This window comes from Stenella coeruleoalba (genome assembly GCF_951394435.1).
Source record: "Stenella coeruleoalba genome assembly, chromosome: 7".
NCBI lineage: Eukaryota > Metazoa > Chordata > Mammalia > Artiodactyla > Delphinidae > Stenella > Stenella coeruleoalba.
In genome coordinates this window covers 80,397,846-80,419,657 of record NC_137153.1, presented here as the reverse complement: position 1 = coordinate 80,419,657, position 21,812 = coordinate 80,397,846, and the positions used below count along the sequence as shown (strand labels likewise).

At 45.1% G+C, this 21,812-nt stretch overlaps 1 protein-coding gene across 4 annotated transcripts in view; it reads left to right on the top strand.

Annotated features, from left to right (window-relative positions):
* GNA14 (G protein subunit alpha 14) overlaps positions 1–13,587 on the top strand; it is a 202,532-nt gene extending 188,945 nt beyond the window's left edge. For all 4 annotated transcript variants that reach the window (XM_079927171.1, XM_079927170.1, XM_079927169.1 and 1 more), the window contains exons 3-7: positions 3,879–4,033; positions 6,618–6,746; positions 8,243–8,372; positions 10,877–11,030; positions 12,033–13,587. In XM_079927171.1, coding sequence (XP_079783297.1) covers positions 3,879–4,033; positions 6,618–6,746; positions 8,243–8,372; positions 10,877–11,030; positions 12,033–12,223 — 759 coding nt within the window. In that variant the 3' untranslated portion in view covers positions 12,224–13,587. The remainder of the gene's footprint in view (positions 1–3,878; positions 4,034–6,617; positions 6,747–8,242; positions 8,373–10,876; positions 11,031–12,032) is intronic.
* The last annotated feature ends 8,225 nt before the right edge of the window (positions 13,588–21,812 follow it).

Genomic DNA, 21,812 nt, shown 5'->3' with positions numbered 1-21,812 from the left:
AGCACGGGCTCTAGGCACACGGGCTCAGTAGTTGTGGCATGTGGGCTCAGTAGTTGTGGTACACGGGCTTAGTTGCTCTGCAGCATGTGGGATCTTCCTGGACCAGGGCTCGAACCCGTGTCCCCTGCATTGGCAGGCGGATTCTTAACCAATGCGCCACCAGGGAAGTTCTATATGTCTGTTTTTAGGAAATAACACTGAAGTCTTTAGAGATAAAGAGGCATTGTGCCTGCAGTTTCCCTTCAGATATTTCCAGAGAAAAATATATGTGTGAGTTATGTGTGCAGGTGTGGGTGTGTACGAACACATGTGGAGGGAGTGGGGAGAATGATAAAGCAAGGTAGGAAATTATGAACATTTGGGCAATCTGGAAAGGCAGAGATGAACTCTTTGTACCATGTTCCCCACCTTTTCCCAAGTCTTAAATTATTTCAAAATAAGAGGTTTAAAAAAAATTGATCCAGGGCTTCCCTAGTGGCGCAGTGGTTGAGAATCTGCCTGCCAATGCAGGGGACACGGGTTCGAGCCCTGGTCTGGGAAGATCCCACATGCCACGGAGCAACTGGGCCCATGAGTCACAACTACTGAGCCTGCGTGTCTGGAGCCTGTGCTCCGCAACAAGAGAGGCCACGACAGTGAGAGGCCCGCGCACTGCGATGAAGAGTGGCCCCCGCTCGCCTCAACTAGAGAAAGCCCTTGCACAGAAATGAAGACCCAAGACAGCCAAAAATATAAATAAATAAATTTAAAAAAAAATTGAACCAGACAGGCGGGAGAGCTAACCAGGAGCAGCCAAAGACGGACAGGAGACCTCTAGACTTGGAATCCTTCTGGCCGCCTTAAGTCTAGTCTGTTCCAAACCGAAGTCCCAATTGTTGAGTCTTTAAGGAGCCTCTGTTCTCCTCTTCTTTCAAGCAGGATTCCACCCAAATCCCCTCGCTGGTCTGAACAGACAGTATGTTTTTCTCACCTGGCTGAATTCCCCTGGTTACCCGAAATCCCAGGTCTATGCCTTTTCCCCAAATTCCACCTCTCCCCCAAGAAGCCTATGTAGAAGCCTGTATTCCTCTCTAATATCTCACTGGGATCCACTTTTTCTATCTACTGGAAGAGCCAAACACTGGGTTTATCCATGGCAACATGTATCAGTCAGGATAGAGTGGGTTATGCTGCAGTAACAGACTTCCCCCAAAGTGTAGCTTACTTAATTAAAGCTGATTTCTCACTCATGCTCCATATGCAGTATGGTGTGTTAGCTCATTATCGTCACTCAGGAAGCCTGGCTGCTGGAGGCTCCATCTTATCCCATGGTAATCACCACAGGAGACAAAGGGCAATGTGGTGAATTACTCACTGGTTCTTTAAAGTTTCTTCCTAAAACAGACAGCTGTTGCTTCCACTTACGTTTCCTTCATCACAGAGTACAGTACTTCATTGCCTTTGTGAGGAGGAGAGGTAGAAATATCTGTAACATCGCTGATGATTCTCACAGGGCTACCTCTCAGCAGGTAAGCTGAATTTAACAGTTACGTGTAGAAAAGCAACACAAGAGGCCTGCCTTGTTGCTGACAAGCAACAAGCAAAGATGCTGACCGTACCAGGGGCAGAGTGGTTAAGACCAATTGGCCAAGAGTCACTGGAGCCTTTCCTCCACTGGGGAGGCTTTTCCGTCTCCCAGCTCCTCTGTGTTCCCACCGTGCCCGGCACAGGCTTCCATCATCCTGCTCTAGTGTTCTTTCAGTTATTTTCCCATGGTTATCCGTTAGAGAGAGAGACAGTTTTATGTGCACCACAGATGTTTCTTGGGCCCCTGCATCCATAGAGGCCACTGTTATTTGCCAGGCACTGCATGAGGTTCTGGGATGTAAGGATACGTAAGACATTGGCTCTGCCCTTGTGGCATTTCCTGACTTGTCACGAAGACGGGAAAACAGATAATTTAGAGCTACGCTCAGGTCAGCGCCCTCACCACGCCTGGTGTGGCCAAATGGGGTATCCTGGGAAGCTCTGTCATCCTCATCCTCCAGTGGAGACCCTCTGACCATATTTGGGAGGTGGGAGAGTGGCGAGAGGAGGGGAGGAAGCGGGAGACAGCCCTCCTGCTACATTGAGACACTGTCCACGTTCTCCATTTATTGTTCTCTCTGGCTAACAATAGGGCACACGGCACAAAATGTGCCACTGGGCAGGATTAGAAGTCCTGGTGTAAGGGCTGTCACTGTGTCCTGTTTTGGCAAACAAGAAATATTTATTAGGCGTCTATTGCAATAATAAGGCGAGATCTGCTTACATTTGGGTGATACTTTATAAATCAGGTTCCCATTGAAAATCACTGGCTCCTCTTAGAAATGACCATGCTGAGGCAGGCAACCTATTGGGTTCCTTAAAAGTCCCGACTGAACTACTTAGAATTCAGGGTCCTGATTCCCCGCCCAGGCACTGGCCACTAACCCATACTGCCTAGACCTTGTTTGAGACTCTGCAAAGATCCTCTACCTGCCTGAGGATCCCACAGTCTAGGGGAAGAGTTTGTACTCCCTCTTGATGGATGTAGGGCAAAGTCGTGTTGATTGACTCACAGCCCTTGGTTTTTCCCTGAGTCAAGTGAATCTATAAGATCTCCCTTTCCTCCAACCTCCTGTTGGGTTTCATGATGAGAAATGCGAGATGAGAGTGACTTTTCAAGGGGTGCAGGAGATCAGAGCTGCCAAAGGTTGCTTTGCTGACTCACAGCTGCCAGTGCATGATATAATTGCTGTGAGATACAGCAAGATGGGAGAGGGAAGACGAGGCTGGGCTCCTGTCTCCCTCAGCAGGATTCTCTTGTTTGCTGCAACTTGCAGCCAGGGATCGGATGCTGAGTCTCTGGGGCCAACACAGGGATGTGTTGCGGATACAGGCCAGTCTTATCATTTCTATTTGCTACGGTTTGGAAAGATTTCTGGCCTCTGGCTTGCCTTCTGTTGATGAGATAATATATGTAGAGCCCTGAGCACTTATTAAGTGGGTAATAAATGGTAACTGCTGTAACAGTAATAATTACAGCAATAATGATCTTAACAGTTACTGGAATAAAGCAGTAGTATTAGAGCAATAATAATTTAGTGATGGAATAGTAAACATAATATTAGAGCAGTCAGTGGCATGGTGTGAGGGTTCCGCTGGGTGTGGTCCACCCAGTGGGAAAGAGTTTTATTAGTGATGCTGATAATAAAAAGCAGACTGTATGAGAACTCTCTGTACTTTCCTCTCTGTTTTGCTCTTAACTTAAAACTGCTCTAAAAAGTAAAGTCTATTAAAACATCTTTTAAAAAATAAAGGGAAGAGAAGGAAAGCCGACTGATGATTGTTGGTGGTGTTATTTTTCAATGATCTGAAGATGACGCACTCCTTTATTTCCTGCACTGGGGTGGACCCGCTTACCCCACCCTTGGTATGCCACTAACAATGATGTTACTTTTAAATTGTTCCATTGGCTACACACGTATTCAACATGAGTTGCATGTTAACGAGGAAGTAATGTTTGTTAGTACGATGATAATCAATGATGATCAATCGTTCCTGTGTTTCTCTGTTCACAACTGGGTGTTGAATGCTGGTGAAACTGGCCCCCGGGGTACTGCTGGGACCGAAGGCCACAGGTCTTGGGCCTTCTCTGGCGCTGTCCACTGAGTTAAGCAGCCACATCATCTCTACCCAATGAGGCTGCCACGGAGTGGCTTGGCTGTGAGCAGCTCTTCTGGAGAGCACCCACCACACCCTAGCCTCTAGGGACATCTTCCCTAATCCACAGACCAGGGCAGGTCTTGTCCCCAAGTCATCAATATGTTGGCTTCCTTTCCTTTGCCTAATGAAAGGTTCTCTTTTCCTTTGAGCAGGAAAATGCCCAGCTGATCAGAGAAGTGGACGTAGACAAGGTCTCCGCTCTCTCCAGGGACCAGGTGGAGGCCATCAAGCAGCTCTGGCAGGACCTGGGAATCCAGGAATGTTATGACAGGAGGAGGGAGTACCAGCTGTCAGACTCTGCCAGATAGTGAGTCCAGAGCCCCAGGCTGTGGCCACCCAGGGTGCTTTCAGGCAGGCATGGCCACACTTCAAGGGCGGAGAAATGAGCTACTTGCTAAAATGAGGCACCCGGGGGCCACACTGCCTCCCTTCTGCTCGTCTGTAACCCACTCTTACTTTCAGTTGCCTCTCTTCCCACCTCCTGAAATCTTCAGTCCCCCTGTGGAGCCCCAGATAGCTCTCCCTGCCCATATCTACCTTTCCTCGTCAAGTTCTAAGCCTCTGTCCTTTTCAGTGAGAGGGTAAGTCAAATGTGGGCTTCCCTTGGTGGGACTGATCTCATTTGGGGCGCTGAAACTATCTGATTTAAACCAGGACTGCGTCTGCTTCTGGCTTCTACTTCCCCCTCTCCATATCCCTCTGCCTTCTGGGTTCCTGATCAGTAGACAGCAGGTCCAATTGCCCTAAAATCTAAAATCAGAGTTTAGAAGCGCAGTGCAATACACCCGTCAGTGGCTGATCTGGTGCTGCCCTCTAGTGGGCGAGATAGGCTCTGCGGGCCCAGCCATGGAGAAAGCTCAGTCCGGGAGCCCTTTGTTTGCCTACACATTGTATTTGGGATCCATAAGGCTCTAGTTTTAAATCAGTAATCCATTGCGTGCACACTCTCCGACGGAGATCACAGGGTTTGATTTTATTAAGAATTTCCCAAGGCGGTGCTTCCATCAGCCAGATCACTGGGCAAATAGTTGTCATGGTCCTTCTTGTAGGGGTGAGGATTCCTGCTGCTTCTGCTACTCAGCTCCTTCCCTCTTGCCCTGCGTCATTTCCGCCCTCTGAAGGCCCTGGAATCCTTTCCCCAGACCCATCCCCTTCTCTTCAGGTGCTGTCATTGCCCTTCGAGCTGGTGTGGGTGGGTAATTCACCCATCATCTGGACAAGCCAGTGGGCAGGAAAGGACACCAGAATCTTACCTCCTCAGTTTCACTAGCCTCCCTTTGGCATTTGTCCCAGGCTGAGTGTTGAGTGACATTAATCCAGGTTAGCACAACCAATCTAAGTACAGGAACATTTAGGTCCAGCACAGCAGCAAAGGAGGAAAAGGAAGTAAAATAAGCCCTGATACGTTGTTGGATCAGCATAGAAGACAGCTCGCAGGAAGGAAGGCCGTGTCCCCAGGAGGAGGGCAGACTGCCTCTGACAGCTGGGGAGCCAGGGACGGTGCCAAGCCAGCCAAGGCATCCCTGGCCCTTCCCTGGGACAGCCTGTGTCATTTGCTTCTGTGAAGGCCCTGGGGAGTGGCTGGGGCTCTTGATGTAGATCAACTCGGAAAAGAGCCCCTGGGCCTGCTGTAGAACTCAGTGGAGCCCTGAAAACTGGGGCAAGTCCACTGAGAAGAACGTGGGGAGTGGCTAGGGTGGTGGACAGAGCTGCAACGACAGAGAAAGCGGCACTCACAGACCCGGGCAGTGCCCTGCCTTTGGAACTGGCAAGATCCCAGGCACTTGGACACTTCCTGGGTCCAGGTCAGTGGTTGTCATCCACTCTGCTGGTACTGTCTGCTTATTTGGACAGGTATTCATTTCACAAAAATGTGATGTGTCTCTGCTGTGTGCCAGGCACTGAGGTAAGGGCTACAGGTACAACTGGTGCTCTCTGCCCTGAAGGAACATACAGTCCAGTGGAACGAGACAGGTGTAAATCAAAATATCACAAACGGAAGTCCATGACGATAAGCCCTGGGGCCATGCATGGGGGTGTGGGTCACAGAAGGCTGACCCAGTGGTTTGCTTCCTGCGCTGCGGGCTGCACAGGAATAGGGTTTGCCTGTTACCTCTTGGCTCCCCTTGAGGCCACGTGTTCAGCGCCAGCAGACCTAGGTGAGCTCTGCCTGTAAGGGGGTAGGTGAGGGGTGGAGGGGGTTGGGGGGAGAAGGCGGGGCCACCTCTCTTTGCAGGGGGCTCCAAGTCACCAACGCCATCACTGGCCAGGGCCTCGGCTATTTATGCAAAAGTGCCTCTTTAAAAGGCCTTAAGATTAAAAAAATAGTAGTGTCCTCTTGTTTTACCACAGAAAAAGTGACATGTCTTAAGCTTAGGGCTTTAATATTTGGCCAAAAATAATCCAAGACAAGCTCTGGGTTATTTTAGGTGTTCAGTTTCCCAGTGTGACAAGGAACTTTTTCTCATTTTGAGAGGACTTCCCATTGGACTAACTCATTGAGCCAAGTGTCCAAGAACAGCATCTGCATTCTGTAATGTTCTTGGATGAGGGCGTGTGGGAGGGAGAAGGACCTTTGGGGAGAGGAGGACACGTGAGACGTCAGAGGGCCTGTTCCAATCTCCTCCTCCTGTGGCCCCGCTGGCTCCCTCACTGGCCAGAGTGATGGAGCTGAGAACCAGCAGGAAGAGAGGCGAGCTCTGCACATTTCCCAGAAGGCTCACGAAGGCTTCTGATCCATATTCTCTCCACACAGTTGTAGGAGGGCTGGAGTGTTGGCTCTCACGAAAGTCACTGATGAATCCGTGAATCTGAGTAGGGTCACTGTGAGTTGGGGTGACTTCCCTGGAGGGGCATTTCTCCCTTCTCAGCATCTTGTTCTCTAACATCAGTTACCTGACGGACATTGACCGGATCGCCATGCCATCGTTCGTGCCAACGCAGCAAGATGTGCTTCGTGTCCGAGTGCCCACAACCGGCATCATTGAGTACCCATTTGATTTGGAAAACATCATCTTTCGGTAAGTCTGTCACCCTGACATAGTCCGTTAAGAATCTGTCCAGGCTTGGAAGTCCCCAAATGGAGTCTTAAATGTGTTATTGCTAAAAGGGCTTCCATCTCTTAGGGCAATATTGGCCCTCTCCATCACAGGGTATTTAGAATTGTGGTTGGTCTTAAGTCCTACAGTGGAGAGAAAACCACCTTTCTATTCCCCTTAGAGAAGAAGAGACTCCCTACTGATGTCTGGAATGATTCTTATGTGTAAACACACACACACACACACACACACACACACACACACACACACACACACACACACACACACACACACACACACACACACACACACACACACACACACACACACACACACACACACCACACACACACACACACACGTATATTTCTGTAACCCACAGAGTGAAGATACTGTTGAATATTTCTCTTCCCTCCTATTCTCTTCTCCAAGATTTATCACTGCAGATTTCAAGGGACTTTTCTATCTGTTAGTTCCCTTGTTCCTCCTAATAATTGTTACACATGCTTGTCTAGTTGAGACAGCGTAAGTACAGTCCTGCCGTGTCCAGGTCCTGTCTGTACCCCACCTGTATCTCAGTGCTTCTGGAGCACTGTCATGTTGGGGGAGCCCTCTGATCGAGCCCCTTGATATTCTGCATCTCTGCAAGCACATGCCCTATGCCTGTATGCCCATAAATTTATCCAAACCTTTTCAGAATCAACTGCTGCTTGCAACTTCCAAAACCTGACTCTGGTCCACAGATGTATTCTCTTTAGCCCACTGACGTTTAAAAACATTTTTGAGCCAATATTTATAAAGACTGGGCTATTTTGCTTAAAACATTTGCTATCTCTTGGTAAGTTGCGGGACAGTTTCTCTTGAAAAGTTGGAGGATCTGGTCCAATAGCGAGGCTGCGTCTTTGTCCAGCTGCAGTTGCTGCAGTGGTGTAGCAGCCATCCCTTTAGACAGGGCCCAGCACTCTTGAAGTACATGCTTTTCTACTCTAGAGATGCCCCTTGGACTCATTTCCATAAGCTGGTGGCATCCAGCTAATGCAGAAAGGATTTGTAGATTAACTGGAGGAGCCAGTGAAACCAGAAGGGGGAGGGTTGGAAGGAAGCCCCGTGGTCCTGAAGCCTGCCTGCCTACCTGCATTTCTACTCTCTTGTGTCTGGTGTCCTGGCACTCTCTGGTGGTTAGGGCAGTGCCCAAGTGGATGCTTGAGCTTTCTGCCTGGACCATTGCAGCAGCTTCCTAACCAGTGTCTCCAAGCAGGCTCCACCTGAGTGACCTCGGCACACATCTTCAGTAACTTCACTTACATTCTGTGCCTCCTTTGCTAGGAAACATCCAGTGGTTCCTCATTGTCTAAAGTAGCAGTGCTCAAACATTTTAATCTTAGGATCCCTTTTTATTCTTAAAAATTACTGAGGACCCTAAAGAGTGTGATTTCCATGTCCTTTTCCCCAAAGAGTCATATGTTTCTGTTGAACAGGATGGTGGATGTTGGTGGCCAACGATCTGAAAGACGGAAATGGATTCACTGCTTTGAGAGTGTCACCTCCATTATTTTTTTGGTTGCTCTGAGTGAATACGACCAGGTCCTCGCTGAGTGTGACAATGAGGTATGCTGGGTGAGGAATTCAGTTAGCTGCGGAAGACAGAAACCTATTTCTGCAGTTTGCAAGAAGCCAGCCACCTCTGGCATTAGACCCTATCCCTTAGGTTAAATCGCCTCGCTCTGCAAAGTGAAGTCTGTGGGCTAACAGCACAGGCGTCACCTGGGTGCTTGTTAGAAATGCACACCTTCTGAATCAACCCAGACCGAATAAATCAGGATCTTTAAGATCCCAGGTAATTTGAGAATCACTAACCTAGAATCCTGGTTCTTAAACTCAGGTGTACGCTAAAATCCCCAAGGGACCTTAAAGAAAAACCTGGCGGCTGGGGCCAACCCCAGAGATTAATTCAATTGGTGCTGTGTGTGGCCTGAGCTTGGGGATCTAATCTGATGCACTACAAAGGGTAGAGCCACTCAAAACCATGGGTCTCAGCCTTGGCTGCATATTTAAAAAAAAAAAAAAAAAGTATCTTTAGGACCCTACAGTAGAGATTCCTATTTCCTGGTTTTGAGTTGGGGGTATCTTCACTATGCCCCCCTGGGGATGTTAATATACAGCCGAAGTTGAACAACACCATTTCTAATAAACTTCATCTGAGAACAGGCTTCCCAGCCCTCCCACATTAGGTCCCTAGCTGAGTTGGCATGGGGAGTGTTGCCATATGCTTGGAGCTGTCCTGGGCCCGCCTGGGATAGCATCTGCCCTTTGCTTTCCCTGGAAGGGACTTGCTCAGGGCAGCTGGGACTGATCCACCCCAGTCAGGCATTCAGTGTCCTCTGCAGAGTGGCCATGACGCTGGCTGGGGGAGCTCCGTCAGCTGGATCTGCCTGGAAAGTGAGGGGAACCGTTGCACTCACTTCTTTGTGAGGTTGGGGGTATTTTCTGTGTGATAACCATTGTCTTTTCCCTGACCCTTTGCACAAGACCTCTTGACCTTTTACAGTAGAAATATCTCTTGCTTGTAGGGCATGAAAGTAAATCAATAAAGAATTATTTCCAGGATTAGGCCATAATTATGAACAGATTCTATCTGGTATTTATTGAGAGCAGACATTTCTCTGAGGAGCACAGTTACATTAGCTTATTAGTGGAGGATTAGCCCATTTACTAGTGTCACTGTGCAAAGAATAGAAATCTTGGCGGCTGCCCAGCTCTTCCAGTGGAGAGATTTTTTTTAAAAGTGAAGGTATTGAGTTACCAATATGAAAAATTAGCTCCAAATTTGTCTCAGGAATTACCTAGGACATTTCTCGGGAAACTCAAAGGATTAGTCAGGTGTGCCAGGGGTAAGTACCTTACCCTGATGTGCCTAGAAATTAAATATTTTCTCCTCTCTGAAAAATCCTAGGTCGCCACTCCAGACTTTTCCATCCTAGTTGTAGACGTGTGTGGCATCCACGCACTATGCCGTAGAGGAATTGTTTTTTCATATGTTGTATTTTCCTGGAGATCATTATTGGTAAGATTATAATAAATTTTAAAGAAGCTTTAAAAACAAGTGAGATGTTACCTTTCTGGTAGTAAATTCCAGAATTGATCTCCAGAAACGTACTGAGTAGGATAATGGGCCCAGGAGTTGGGAGTTGTAGGAATAGAAATTTAGGGCGTGTCCCTCTGGAGCCGGTGCACTGGGCTTTCGTGTTTCTCACTCTAAAGGAGGGAAGGAAAGTGTTTCTTTCCTCTTAGAAATACTTGAGAGCGGAATGCTAGCCAGAACAATTATTTGTCACCAGATAAGATTTGTATGTGCCCTGTCTGCTCTCCATAAATTAGGATCACTTAATATTTTCTTGCCAGTGTCTAATGGCCAGAAATGATTACCGTCCTTCTACGTAGCTTCCACTAGGTTGTACTATTATACAGTCTTGGAAAAGTACTTAAATGTTGTGAACGATAGTATGCTCACCTATAAAAAGGGGACCCGTTCCCCTTGGGGAGCTCGCTTGTGTTACACACGTGTCAAGCATGGTGCAGGGCAGGTGCTCAGGAGCGTTAGTTCCCTTCTCTGCCAGCGTCCAGCATTCCTAAGGGCGGTGGCCCTGCCGGAAGAGCCTTCCTTCCTCTCATTGTCACCGGCCTCCTGACACCCAGCCTGGAAGCCCACACCCAATTAAAGTGTGTCTCAGGTCGGTCTGCACCTCTGAACTGCCCCAACTTGGTAATCCCAGTAGTTATACACAGAAAACTTCCCGTCAGCTATGGGTTTGAACCTGCTTTTTCCAAGTTGCACAGAAGCCTTTCTTATATCCTTCTGTGTTTTGGGGTCAGAGAAGAGTTTGGGTGCTACAGGAGAGGAGATCCGGAAGGGGGTGATTAATGAGAGGGTGGGGACCAGGGAAATAGCAGCTGGAGACCCCACTTGCTCGGCAGCCTCAGCAAGGACAGCGACCTGGAGACGGCAGCTGGGTAAGAGGAGGACAGATGGGTGGAGACAGTGATTTGGTATGTTGTTCCCGAAGCGTTGCTTTTCTTTCTAATTTATCCTAAGTCTCTTGTTTTTCACTTAGAACCGCATGGAGGAAAGCAAAGCCTTATTTAAAACCATCATCACCTACCCCTGGTTTCTGAACTCATCGGTGATTTTGTTTTTAAACAAGAAGGATCTTTTGGAAGAGAAAATCATGTACTCTCATCTAATTAGCTATTTCCCAGAATACACCGGTAAGTAAGTGTCCATCTTGCTGCCCTGGCCTCCCTGGCATCAGTTCAGAGTTCTCAGCATGGCTCGCAGGGGCCTCCCTGATCTGCCTCTAATGGACTTTCTCCCCATTCCCCACCTCTGAATGGAAGCTCCAGTTGAATCACTGTGTGTTTTCACCTCAGCACCTCCGCACACGCCTCTCCCAATGCCTGGAATACACTGCCAGCTCCTTTGCTAACTCCACTTTGTTCTCTGAGACCCGGCTCAGGCACTTCCCCCTTTGGGAAGTCCACCCCCCCTCATGCTCCCTTGGGGGCCTGGGCTTGCCTTGCTCTCTCTCGGCCTTCAGCTCTCACCCCAGTCAGATCCTGAGGGCAAAGACTGGGCCTGACACACCTTTGCACTTCCAGGGCCAGTCAGAGCACCTGGCACTTCTGATGTGTAAGGTGAAGTGTGGCAGCCCTTTACCAGACGCAGGATAGACGCTGAAGGTGTCTACATGACCTATCCAAGGCAGGAGACTTTATGCCCTATTGCGAATTATTTCTGGTGTAGAAACGTTACCAAGTTTGACATTGATATTTAGAGGAGTAGTGTTTAAGCACTCTCCTTTTTCCCTTTATTCACCACGTTGCCATGTAGTATACGGCTCTCAAGCTTTAGAGTCAGACTTGGGTGACTAGTTATGTTAGTCCCCATATTCTTTCTCTTTGCTCTCCTAGTTCACTTAAGAATTACCTCTTCAAAAGTGGTCCAAATCAGAAAATTAAATTAGGTCATTTTTCAACAAATCTCCTTAAAGTATGATTTTTAGATACCAGGGGACACTTTAAAATACTCTTTTGCAGGTTAATAATAAGGTATAATAAAAATAGTGTCCCAGGTAAATGAGTCTCTAGAGATAAGATGGCTCAAAGGAGGATTCCAAATAAGAACAAGAGTGCATTGAAAATGACTTGGGGAGGACGTGGTGGTGAGTTGGGATCTTTCTTTTTTATTCCTCTAACTGCCCTCATGACTAGGACCAAAGCAAGATGTCAAAGCTGCCAGAGACTTTATCCTGAAGCTCTATCAAGATCAGAATCCCGACAAAGAGAAAGTCATCTATTCCCACTTCACATGCGCTACAGACACAGAGAATATCCGCTTCGTGTTTGCTGCTGTGAAAGACACAATTCTACAACTAAACCTGAGGGAATTCAACCTAGTGTGAAAGCTGCTGCCCACTCCTTACCCAGGCCAGCAAACCGGATTTGCAAGCTCCTCGTGTTTTTATTTGTAAGTGCTTCTGACCTCACCTGGCCCAGCCCAGAGGTGGCACCAAGTCCATCCTGCAGGCCACAGGGACGGGGATGGGTGATGGAGCTTGTAAGATATTTGAGTTTAGCGAAACTTTTTCAAAGTCTTTATTCCCAAATTGTTTTTACATTTCTTTTCTTGACTTTAGGCTGTAAGATTTTTGTGTAATTTTTGAATTTGATATTTTATAGAATTTTTAAGAACCACTGTGATTTACGATTTTGTTTTTTTTAATTGAAGGGACTCAATTTATAGGTCATGCTTTGAGACCTCTAGGATTATCCTTTTTTTAACTAAATCTTGTAATTGAGTGTTTTTCTCTCTTCATGCTGAAGTATACCTTTAACATGCAAGCAGAGATTTTTTTTTAAAAAACAGATGGTTCTTCTTTGTGTTAACTTTCTAAGTCAAATTAATGACAGTATCAGTACCTCTAATTTAGTTTTGCCACAATTTGATCACTATGGAACCAAAGCTGACATAAGAAGATAAATGGGCTCTAGATAGTATATATGTTGTATTGGTGGAAAGTGTGTGTGTGTGTGTGTAAAAATTCCAGTGTAAATGAGCAGGTCTTATAAACTTATGAAATAAGTTTAAAAACCCAACCTGTTTAACAGATGCAATGTAAGCCCTGCCAAAGGTCTGATGCCCACCACAGATTTGCTGTTTGACCCATGTGTGCTGTGCCTTTCTGAGGCAGCTAAGAATATACCATTTTTCCATTAGCATTGGACTATGTTGTGTTTCCTTGAGCTTATGGTTGATTGATTGTTATGCTCCTAAAAAGAAGAATGCTGTGACTTTAATAGTTAATAACTCAGAAACTTTCTAAATGTCCTTAGAGGGGAGGAAAACTAATTTTACCTCCACCCTTCTAGGTTCCTGGCTGAGACCCCACCCCTGTAATACAAGATTAACAGGAGAAAAGTAACAGAAGTCTAACACCATTTATACCTCCTGTATACATGGGAGCTACCCTGGGAAACTGAGTTTAACTCCCCTGAAATGGCCCAAGCCATCACCTTAATTACCTTCTTCAGCTAAAGACACAAGAAAGATGGAGGAGGAGGGAAGGTCAGTTATGGGAGGTTAACAGGAACAGGTAAAGCACAGTAAAGGGTAAGGTTGTTTTGCAGAATTAAGTTGGGCACCTTCCCCATTGATAAAGAGTTTCTTGTCATTTAGAGTCACCCTTCTCTTCTAGGTACAGAGAGGGAGACACGCTTAAAATGGAGAGTTCCCTTATAAATGTAAATTTCCCTAACAATAGGTTTTCCGAGCTTTTCCTGTGTCTGTCGTTTCTTAAAAATAATCACCAAAAAGCACATGAACAGATGCTAAATCAAAACTACAATGAGGTATCACTTCACACCAGTCAGAATGGCCGTCATCAAAAAATCTACAAACAATAAATGCTGGAGAGGGTGTAGAGAAAAGGGAACCCTCTTGCACTGTTGGTGGGAATGTAAATTGGTACAGCCACTATGGAGAGTCCTTAGAAAACTAAAAATAGTTACCATATGACCCAGCAATCCCACTCCTGGGCATATATCCGGAGAAAACCATAATTCAGAAAGACACATGCACCCCAGCGTTCATGGCAGCACTATTTACAATAGCCAAGACAGGGAAGCAACCTAAGTGTCCATCGACAGAGGAATGGACAAAGAAGATGTACATATATACAATGGAATATTACTCAGCCATTAAAAAGAATGAAATAATGCCATTTGCAGGAACATGGATGGATCTAGAGATTATCATACTAAATGAAGTCAGAAAGAGAAAGACAAATATATAATATCGCTTATATGTGGAATCTAAAAAAATGGTACAAATGAACTTATTTACAAAACAGAAATAGACTCACAGATGTAGAAAACAAACATGGTTACCAAGTGAGGGGGAGGGATTAAATTGGGAGATTGGTATTGATACATATACAGTACTATATATAAAATAGATAACTAATAGGAACCTACTCTATAGCACAGGGAACTCCACTCAATACTCTGTAATGCCCTATTTGGGAAAAGAATCTAACAACTAAACTAACAATAGTCAGCTCAAAGTAATCCTTATACTGAAGAAGCAAATTTTGGGGTGGCATATTCTGTTCCTCTTCAGTCCTGCCTTTGAAAGCTCAATGAGGGACTTCCCTGGTGGTCCAGTGGGTAAGACTCCATGCTCCCAATGCAGGGGGTCCAGGTTCAATTCCTGGTCAGGGAGCTGGATCCCACACGCATGCCACAACTAAGAAGCCCACATGCTGCAACTAAAGATCCTGCATGCCACAACAAAGATCCCCCATGCTGCAATGTCCCAATGCAGGGGGCCAAGGTTCAATCCTTGGTCGGGGAACTAGATCCCACATGCATGCCGCAACTAAGAAGTCCACATGCCACAACGAAGAGCCAGCACAGCCAAAGTAAATAAATAAATAAATAAATAAATAAATTTTTTTAAAAAGTTCAATTAAGTTTCACAGTCTAGAAGCTAGGTTGATAGAGTGCTCTATTATTTCATTGAACCAACCTCTTAATCTCGAGGACAGGTCAGCTCAGTTAAACAGTTGTGTCTCATTTCAGGAGCTGGTGTTGCAGGTGGGATCCCGAAGTTAGCCTTATACGGTGCGAGCAATTGGGTATTAATAAGAGGCATGTCTATGGAAACAAGAGAAAAACAAAAGTTAGTGGTTGGGTCAAATTATAAACTCAGCCCGAGTCCCGAAGGCTGCCAGTCAGATTTCTAGATGTTGGGGTTGAAGCGTCTTCTGCAATTTGAATTTGTCTGATGTCATCGGATGTTCAGATAAACTTCCTGAGTGGTCCACACAGCAACAGGCACAAAGATGATCTAAACGTGAGCCGCTGGGGTCACTTCTCTGAACTTTATGTCAGTCCATTCACATTCAGTTTGCAGGGCTTTGGGAAATAACTTTTGCAAAAGCACAACAATAACGTTCATAAATGACAAAAGACTTAAAAACAGCCATGGTTAAAGATATAATGAGCCTTTGTTATAATGCAATTGACAAGGAAATATGTTTATGTCTGTGACATACATTTTAAGATAATACTAGAATTACCAGTGATAATATTATATCAGGACATATCAGATTTCTAGGAACTTCATACAATTTGTTCTTAGTGATTCCAAGTCAAAAGAGTGGAAGAAAATTGGAAACATTAGTTTGAAGAGATATAGCCAGATTATCTGAGGAAAGTAGGATCTAGTCCAGTTTACAGGAAAATAATGAAACTTCAGACAGTTAACAGGACTAGAACCTGATATCCACAAGGGTATATTATTTACGGAAGCATCATTTTTCTCTCTACAATCAGCCACATTTTTACCAAAGGAGAAGATTTCCATTCCAACTGAGATGGAAATAACATTACTATGTTCTGGAGCTTTAGGGTTTAGTACAATTTACCTTTGTAAAGTCTGTATAAAGCATTCAGCAAAGGCCTTCGAATGCTCTCCTTGAGTGTACAATTCAACCTTGGACCAGTTCACTCTTGCTTCTGTCATCCTCTGAACACTAACCTCCACTGATCCATTTCCTGATCATTTGCAGGAGAGCCTGGGAGAAATTCTGGTCATCTGTTTCCTTGGTTGGGAGTTGGGTGGGGGTGGGGGGTCCACTAGGGGGCTGTCTGGCTTCTCTGATAACTGCAGTATAATTATGGGTGGGAAGAATACCCCCGAGCAACCAGTCAAGGTCCTTGTGAGTGAGGTTGTGAATGGCCACTGATCTTTCTAACTCTAAATCTGGTAGGATCTTCTGAAAGTGCAGGCAAAAGGGGCTTTGTAATTTTACCTTGTTAAAAGAGTCCCTAAGGCTAGACACCATACTCCTTTGTGTCCTCTTTTCAATTTGATCTTTCCATAGGTACTAATACGACAATTCCTTAAAATGAGAATTTTTTCCCAATTTTATAAGTTTCCAATTGGAAAATTTTTTTCCTATTTTATCAAAGTTTTTCCAGTTCAAAAGATCCATCATCTTGCCATTGATGAGTAGGATCTTCAATGGTATATTAATCTTAATAGCAACTCAAACCAGTACGGCTCTTTATGCCTTAACCGTGGATGCAAGAGGTGTCCCCTAGGACAGTGCAAAAGCCTGACCCTCATAATGTCAAGAAAGTTCACTCCCAGAGTTAGCCTAAGAAAGCAAAGACCTTCTTTGTCACAGGTGGTAGGAATGGTGTACTGAAAACAATCTCTCACGTTTTCTGTGAGAACATGAAACACCTCCAGTCACAAACCTGCTAATCTGTAATACCAGGCAAGACACTACTGGAATGGGGCTTTTCCACCACTAACAAGACAACAGAGGTTGAGACGCCAAAGGCCCCTTATGGACTAGGACCCCTTAAGACAAACTCCCCGGAGAGCTGGCACAGTGGGACAAAGAGAATGTGTTTCGAGTTGCCATCCTATAGTGGCTGCCGGATACAGGCTGATACTAGCACCTTCCAGCTGGTGATGAGAGAGTTTTCTTACTAGTCAAAAAGCCAAGCTCTCAAGACAAAGAACAAGATGAAAGGAAAACCTTATCTGACCTGTGGTTCTCCTCCTTATGACAAATGACACAAAAGACAGAGACAACATAAGACCATCTATGGAAGGGAAAGGATGACCATCTATGGAAGGGAAAGGATCAACAGAAAACAAGAGTGCTTATAACAAAATCTTTACCAGTCTTTATGCTCAAGGAACTAATTCACACAAATATTTTCTTCTGTGAATCTAAATTTGGAAAGAATAAGGTGAAATTTCCCCTTCCTCTCTCTACTGGGCCCTATAGACAGAGATCCGAGAGAGGTGACTTTGGTTAAGAATTCTTACCCTTTGCTGGCTTCTGCCAGTTTTCCAGGTTCCTATCTTCAGGCTCCAGAAGAAGTACAGTGTTTCAGCAGATCCCATCACGGGTCACCAAACTGTCAGTGAGGAAAAAAAATTTTCCCTCTACCATTCTAGGTTGTTGGCTGAGACCCCGCCCCTGTAATAAAAGACAGATTAACAGGAGAAAAACAAATAGAAAACAAATAACATGTATACATCCTGTATACATGGGGGAGACCCTGGAAAACTAACTCCCTCAAATAGCCCAAGCCATCATCTTAAATTCCTTTTTCAGCTAAAGATACAAGAAAAATGTTGGGAGGTGGAGAAGGCCAGTTATGGGAAGTTACTAGGAAAAACACAGTAAACAGAGTAAGGTTGTTATGCAGATTTAAGTTGGGTATTTTCTCCACTGATAAGAGTTTCTTGTGATTTACAGTCATCCTTCTCTTCCTGGCACAGATTAGAAGACACACTTACAAATAAAAATTTCTCTTATAAATGTAAATGTCTCCTACAAATGAGTAACTTCTACTAGGTTTTTAGAGCTTTTCTTCTGTCTGTTTCTTAAAAATAATCCGCTCAAAATAATCCTTATGCCAAAGAGGCATATTTTGGGATGGCATATTCTGCGCCCCTTCATCCTCCTTTTTGAGGCAAGTCTATTCATCATCGCACTGAGGTTCCCTTAGTAGCTGGCTCAGTAAAGCAGAAGCAGAATCACCTGGGAAGTGCAGAGTGCTTCAAATCAAAGGCCCAAGATGGTTTTGTTTCTGTTTTTTATTTGAAGGTGTGTACACACATATAAATACACATACACACGTAAGCACATCGTTCAGAGATTTAAGATGTGACGTGTTTTATCACCAGTCTACAAAATGTACCCAGATTAGTTACATATGTTATGGAACAATCAGCATTCCTGTAACCGCAATAAGCCTTTATCAGCCACTAAGGATAGTCAGGTTCTCATTCTGTTGGAACACTTCCAAGTGTGACTCTATTGAAGAAGAGAAGAACAGCTATGCTGGAAAAGACAGAAATTAAGCTTATAAGAGGCTAGTGATTCTACAATAGTAATATTAAGCTTTAAAAGCTAAACTTCACTCAAGAAATGAAGGCAAAAGCAACAGTTTTTGTGAAACCTGACAACGATATTAAAATTTTATCTAGAACAGTAACAGTCCAGGAATAGCCAAGACAATTTTGCACAAGAAAACAAAGAACGGGAGACATGGAAGCAGGTGCCAATCGCTGCCCCTGCTGTCCCGGGAGTGCATGGGCTGCCACCACCACTAAGAAACACAGGAGCACGTGCCAGTTGCTGCCCCCACTATCCCGGGGGCATGGGGGCCACTGCTGCCACTGGAAGACCCATGAACAGGGGCTGATTGCTGCCTCCACCGTACTGGGAGCACACACGGGTCACCGCACCCACACACCCCATATAATCAAACCCCATACCCACTGGGTAGGTGACCCACAAACTGGAAAATAATTATGTCACAGAGGTTCTCCCACAGGAGAGTTCTGAGCCCCACGTCAGGCTCCCCAGCCGAAGCGTCCAGCATCAGGAGGAGGAGTCCCCAGAGCATTTAGCTTTGAAGGCCAGTGGGGCTTGAGTGCAGGAGCTCCACAGGACTGAGGGAAACAGAGACTCCACTCTTGGAGGGCGCACACAAGTTTTCACGTGCACTGGGACCCAGCACAAAGCAGTGACTTCATAGGAGACTGGACTAGACATACCTGCGGGTATTGGAGGGTCTCCTGAAGAGGTGGGGGTCGATTGTGACTCTCTCTGTGTGAGGACACCTGTGGTGAAGGACCCAGGGAATATTGATTGGTGTGAGCTCTCCCAGAGGTCACCATTTTGGCACCAAGAAGTGGGCCCCACCCTACAGCCTGCAGGCTCCAGTGCTGGGAGGCCTCAGGCCAAACAACCAGCAGTCGTGGGGTGGGGAGACATAGCCCCACCCATCAGCAGACAGGCAGCCTGAAGTTGTACTGAGCTCACAGCCACCTCTAAACACACTCCTTGACACATTTCTGCCCACCAGAGGGACAAGACCCACATCCATGCACCAGTGGGCAGGCGCCAGTCCCTCCCACCAGGAAGCCTGCACAAGCCCCTAAATCAATCTCACCCACTGCGGGGGCAGACACCAGAAGCAAGAGGAACTACAATCCTGCAGCCTGAGGAAAGGAGACCAAAAACACAGAAAGTTAGACAAAACGAAATGGCAGAGAAACATATTCCAGACAAGCGAACAAGATAAAACCCCGGAAGAACAACTAAGTGAATTGGAGATAGGCAATCTATTTGAAAAACAATTCAAGGTAATGATAGTAAAGATGACCCAAGATCTTGGAAAAAGAATGGAGGCACAGACCAAGGAGGTACAAGAAATGTTTAACAAAGAGCTAGAAGATTTAAAGAACAAACAGATGAACAATACAATAATTGAAATGAAAAATACACTAGAATGAATCAATAGCAGAATAAGTGAGACAGAAGAACAAATAAGTGAGCTGAAAGAGTGGTGGGAATCACTGCCACAGAACAGAATAAAGAAAGAAGAATGAAAAGAAATGAGGACAGTCTAAGAGACTTCTGGGACAACATTAAACACACCAACATTCCCATTACAGGGGTCCCGGAAGAGAAGAGAGAGAGAAAGGACCTGAGAAAACATGTGAAGAGATTATAACTAAAAACTTCCCTAACATGGGAAAGGGAATACTCACTCAAGTCCACGAAGTGCAGAGTCCCATACAGGATAAACCCAAGGAGGAACATGTCGAGACACATATATTAGTAAAACTGACAAAAATTAAAAACAAAGAGAAAATGTTAAAAGCAACAAGGGAAAAGCAACAAATAAGAAACAAGGGAATCCCCATAAGGTTATCAGCTGATTTTTTCAGCAGAAACCCTGCAGGCCAGAAGGGAGTAGCACTATGTATTTAAGTGATACAAGGGAAAAACCTACAACCAAGAGTACTCTACCCAGCAAGGCTCTTGTTCAGATTTGACAGAGAAATGAAAAGCTTTACAGACAATCAAAAGCTAATAGAATTCAGCACCACCAAACCAGCTTTACAACAAATGCTAAAGGAACTTCTCTAGGCAGAAAAAGCCACAACTAGAAACAAGAAAATTACGAATGGGAAAGCTCACCAGTAAAGGCAAACATACAGTAAACGTAGGAAATCATTTACACACAAATTTATCAAAACCAGCAATCCTGAGGAGAGTACAAATGCAGGGTACTGGAAATGCATTTGATATTAAGAGACCAGCAACTTAAAACAATCTTGTTTATATACAGAGTGCTATATCAAAACCTCATGGGAACAGCAAACCAAAAACCTACAATAGATACACATACAAAAAAGAAAAAGCAATCCAAACACAACACAAAAGGTAGTCACCAAATCACAAGGAAAAAAAAAGAGGAAGGGAAGAAAAAAGACCTACAAAAACAAATCCAAAACAATTAACAAGATGGCAATAAGAACATACATATGATAATTACTTCAAAGGAAAATGGATTAAATGCTCCAACCAAAAGACACAGGCTGGCTGAATGGACATGAAAACAAGACCTGTATATATAGTGTCCACTAGAGACCCACTTTAGATCTAGGGACATATACAGACTGAAAGCAAGGGGATGGATAAAGGTATTCCATGCAAATGGAAATCAAAAGAAAGCTGGAGTAGCAATACTCATATCAGACAAAATCGACTTTAAAATGAAGATTTATAAGAGACAAAGAAGGACACTGCATAATGATAAAGGGATCAATCCAAGAGATCTAACACTTGTAAATATACATGTGCCCAACATAGGAGCACCCCAATATATAAGGCAAATGCTAACAGCCATAAAAGGAGAAATCAACAGTAACACAATAAAACTGGGGTACTTTAACACCCCACTTACATCAATGGACATCACCCAGATAGAAAATCAATAAGGAAACACAGGCCTTAAATGACACATTAGACCAAGGGGATTAACTGATATTTACAGAACATTCCATCCAAAAGCAGCAGAATACACCTTCTTCTCAAGTGCACATGGAACATTCTCCAGGATAGATCACATTCTGGGCCACATAGCAAGCACTGAGTAAATTTAAGAAAACTGAAATCATATCAAGCAACTTTCCCGACCACAACACTATGAGATTAGAAATCAATCACAAGAAAAAAACTGTAAAAAACACCAACATGGGGCTTCCCTGGTGGTGCAATGGTTGAAAGTCCGCCTGTTGATGCAGGGGACACGGGTTCGTGCCCCGGTCCTCGAAGACCCCACATGCCGCGGAGTGGCTGGGCCCGTGAGCCATGGCCGCTGAGCCTGCACGTCCGGAGCCTGTGCTCCGCAACAGGAGAGGCCACAACAGTGAGAGGCCCGCGTACCGGAAAAGAAAAAAAAAAAACAAAAACCCACCAACATGTGGAGGCTAAACAATATGTTACTAAACAACCAATGGACCATTGAAGAAATCAAAGAGGAAATCAAAAAACACTAGAGACAAATGACAATGAAAATACCACACTCTAAAACCTATGGGATGCAGCAAAAGCAGTTCTAAGAGGGAAGTTTATAGCAATAAAATCTTACCTCAGGAAACAA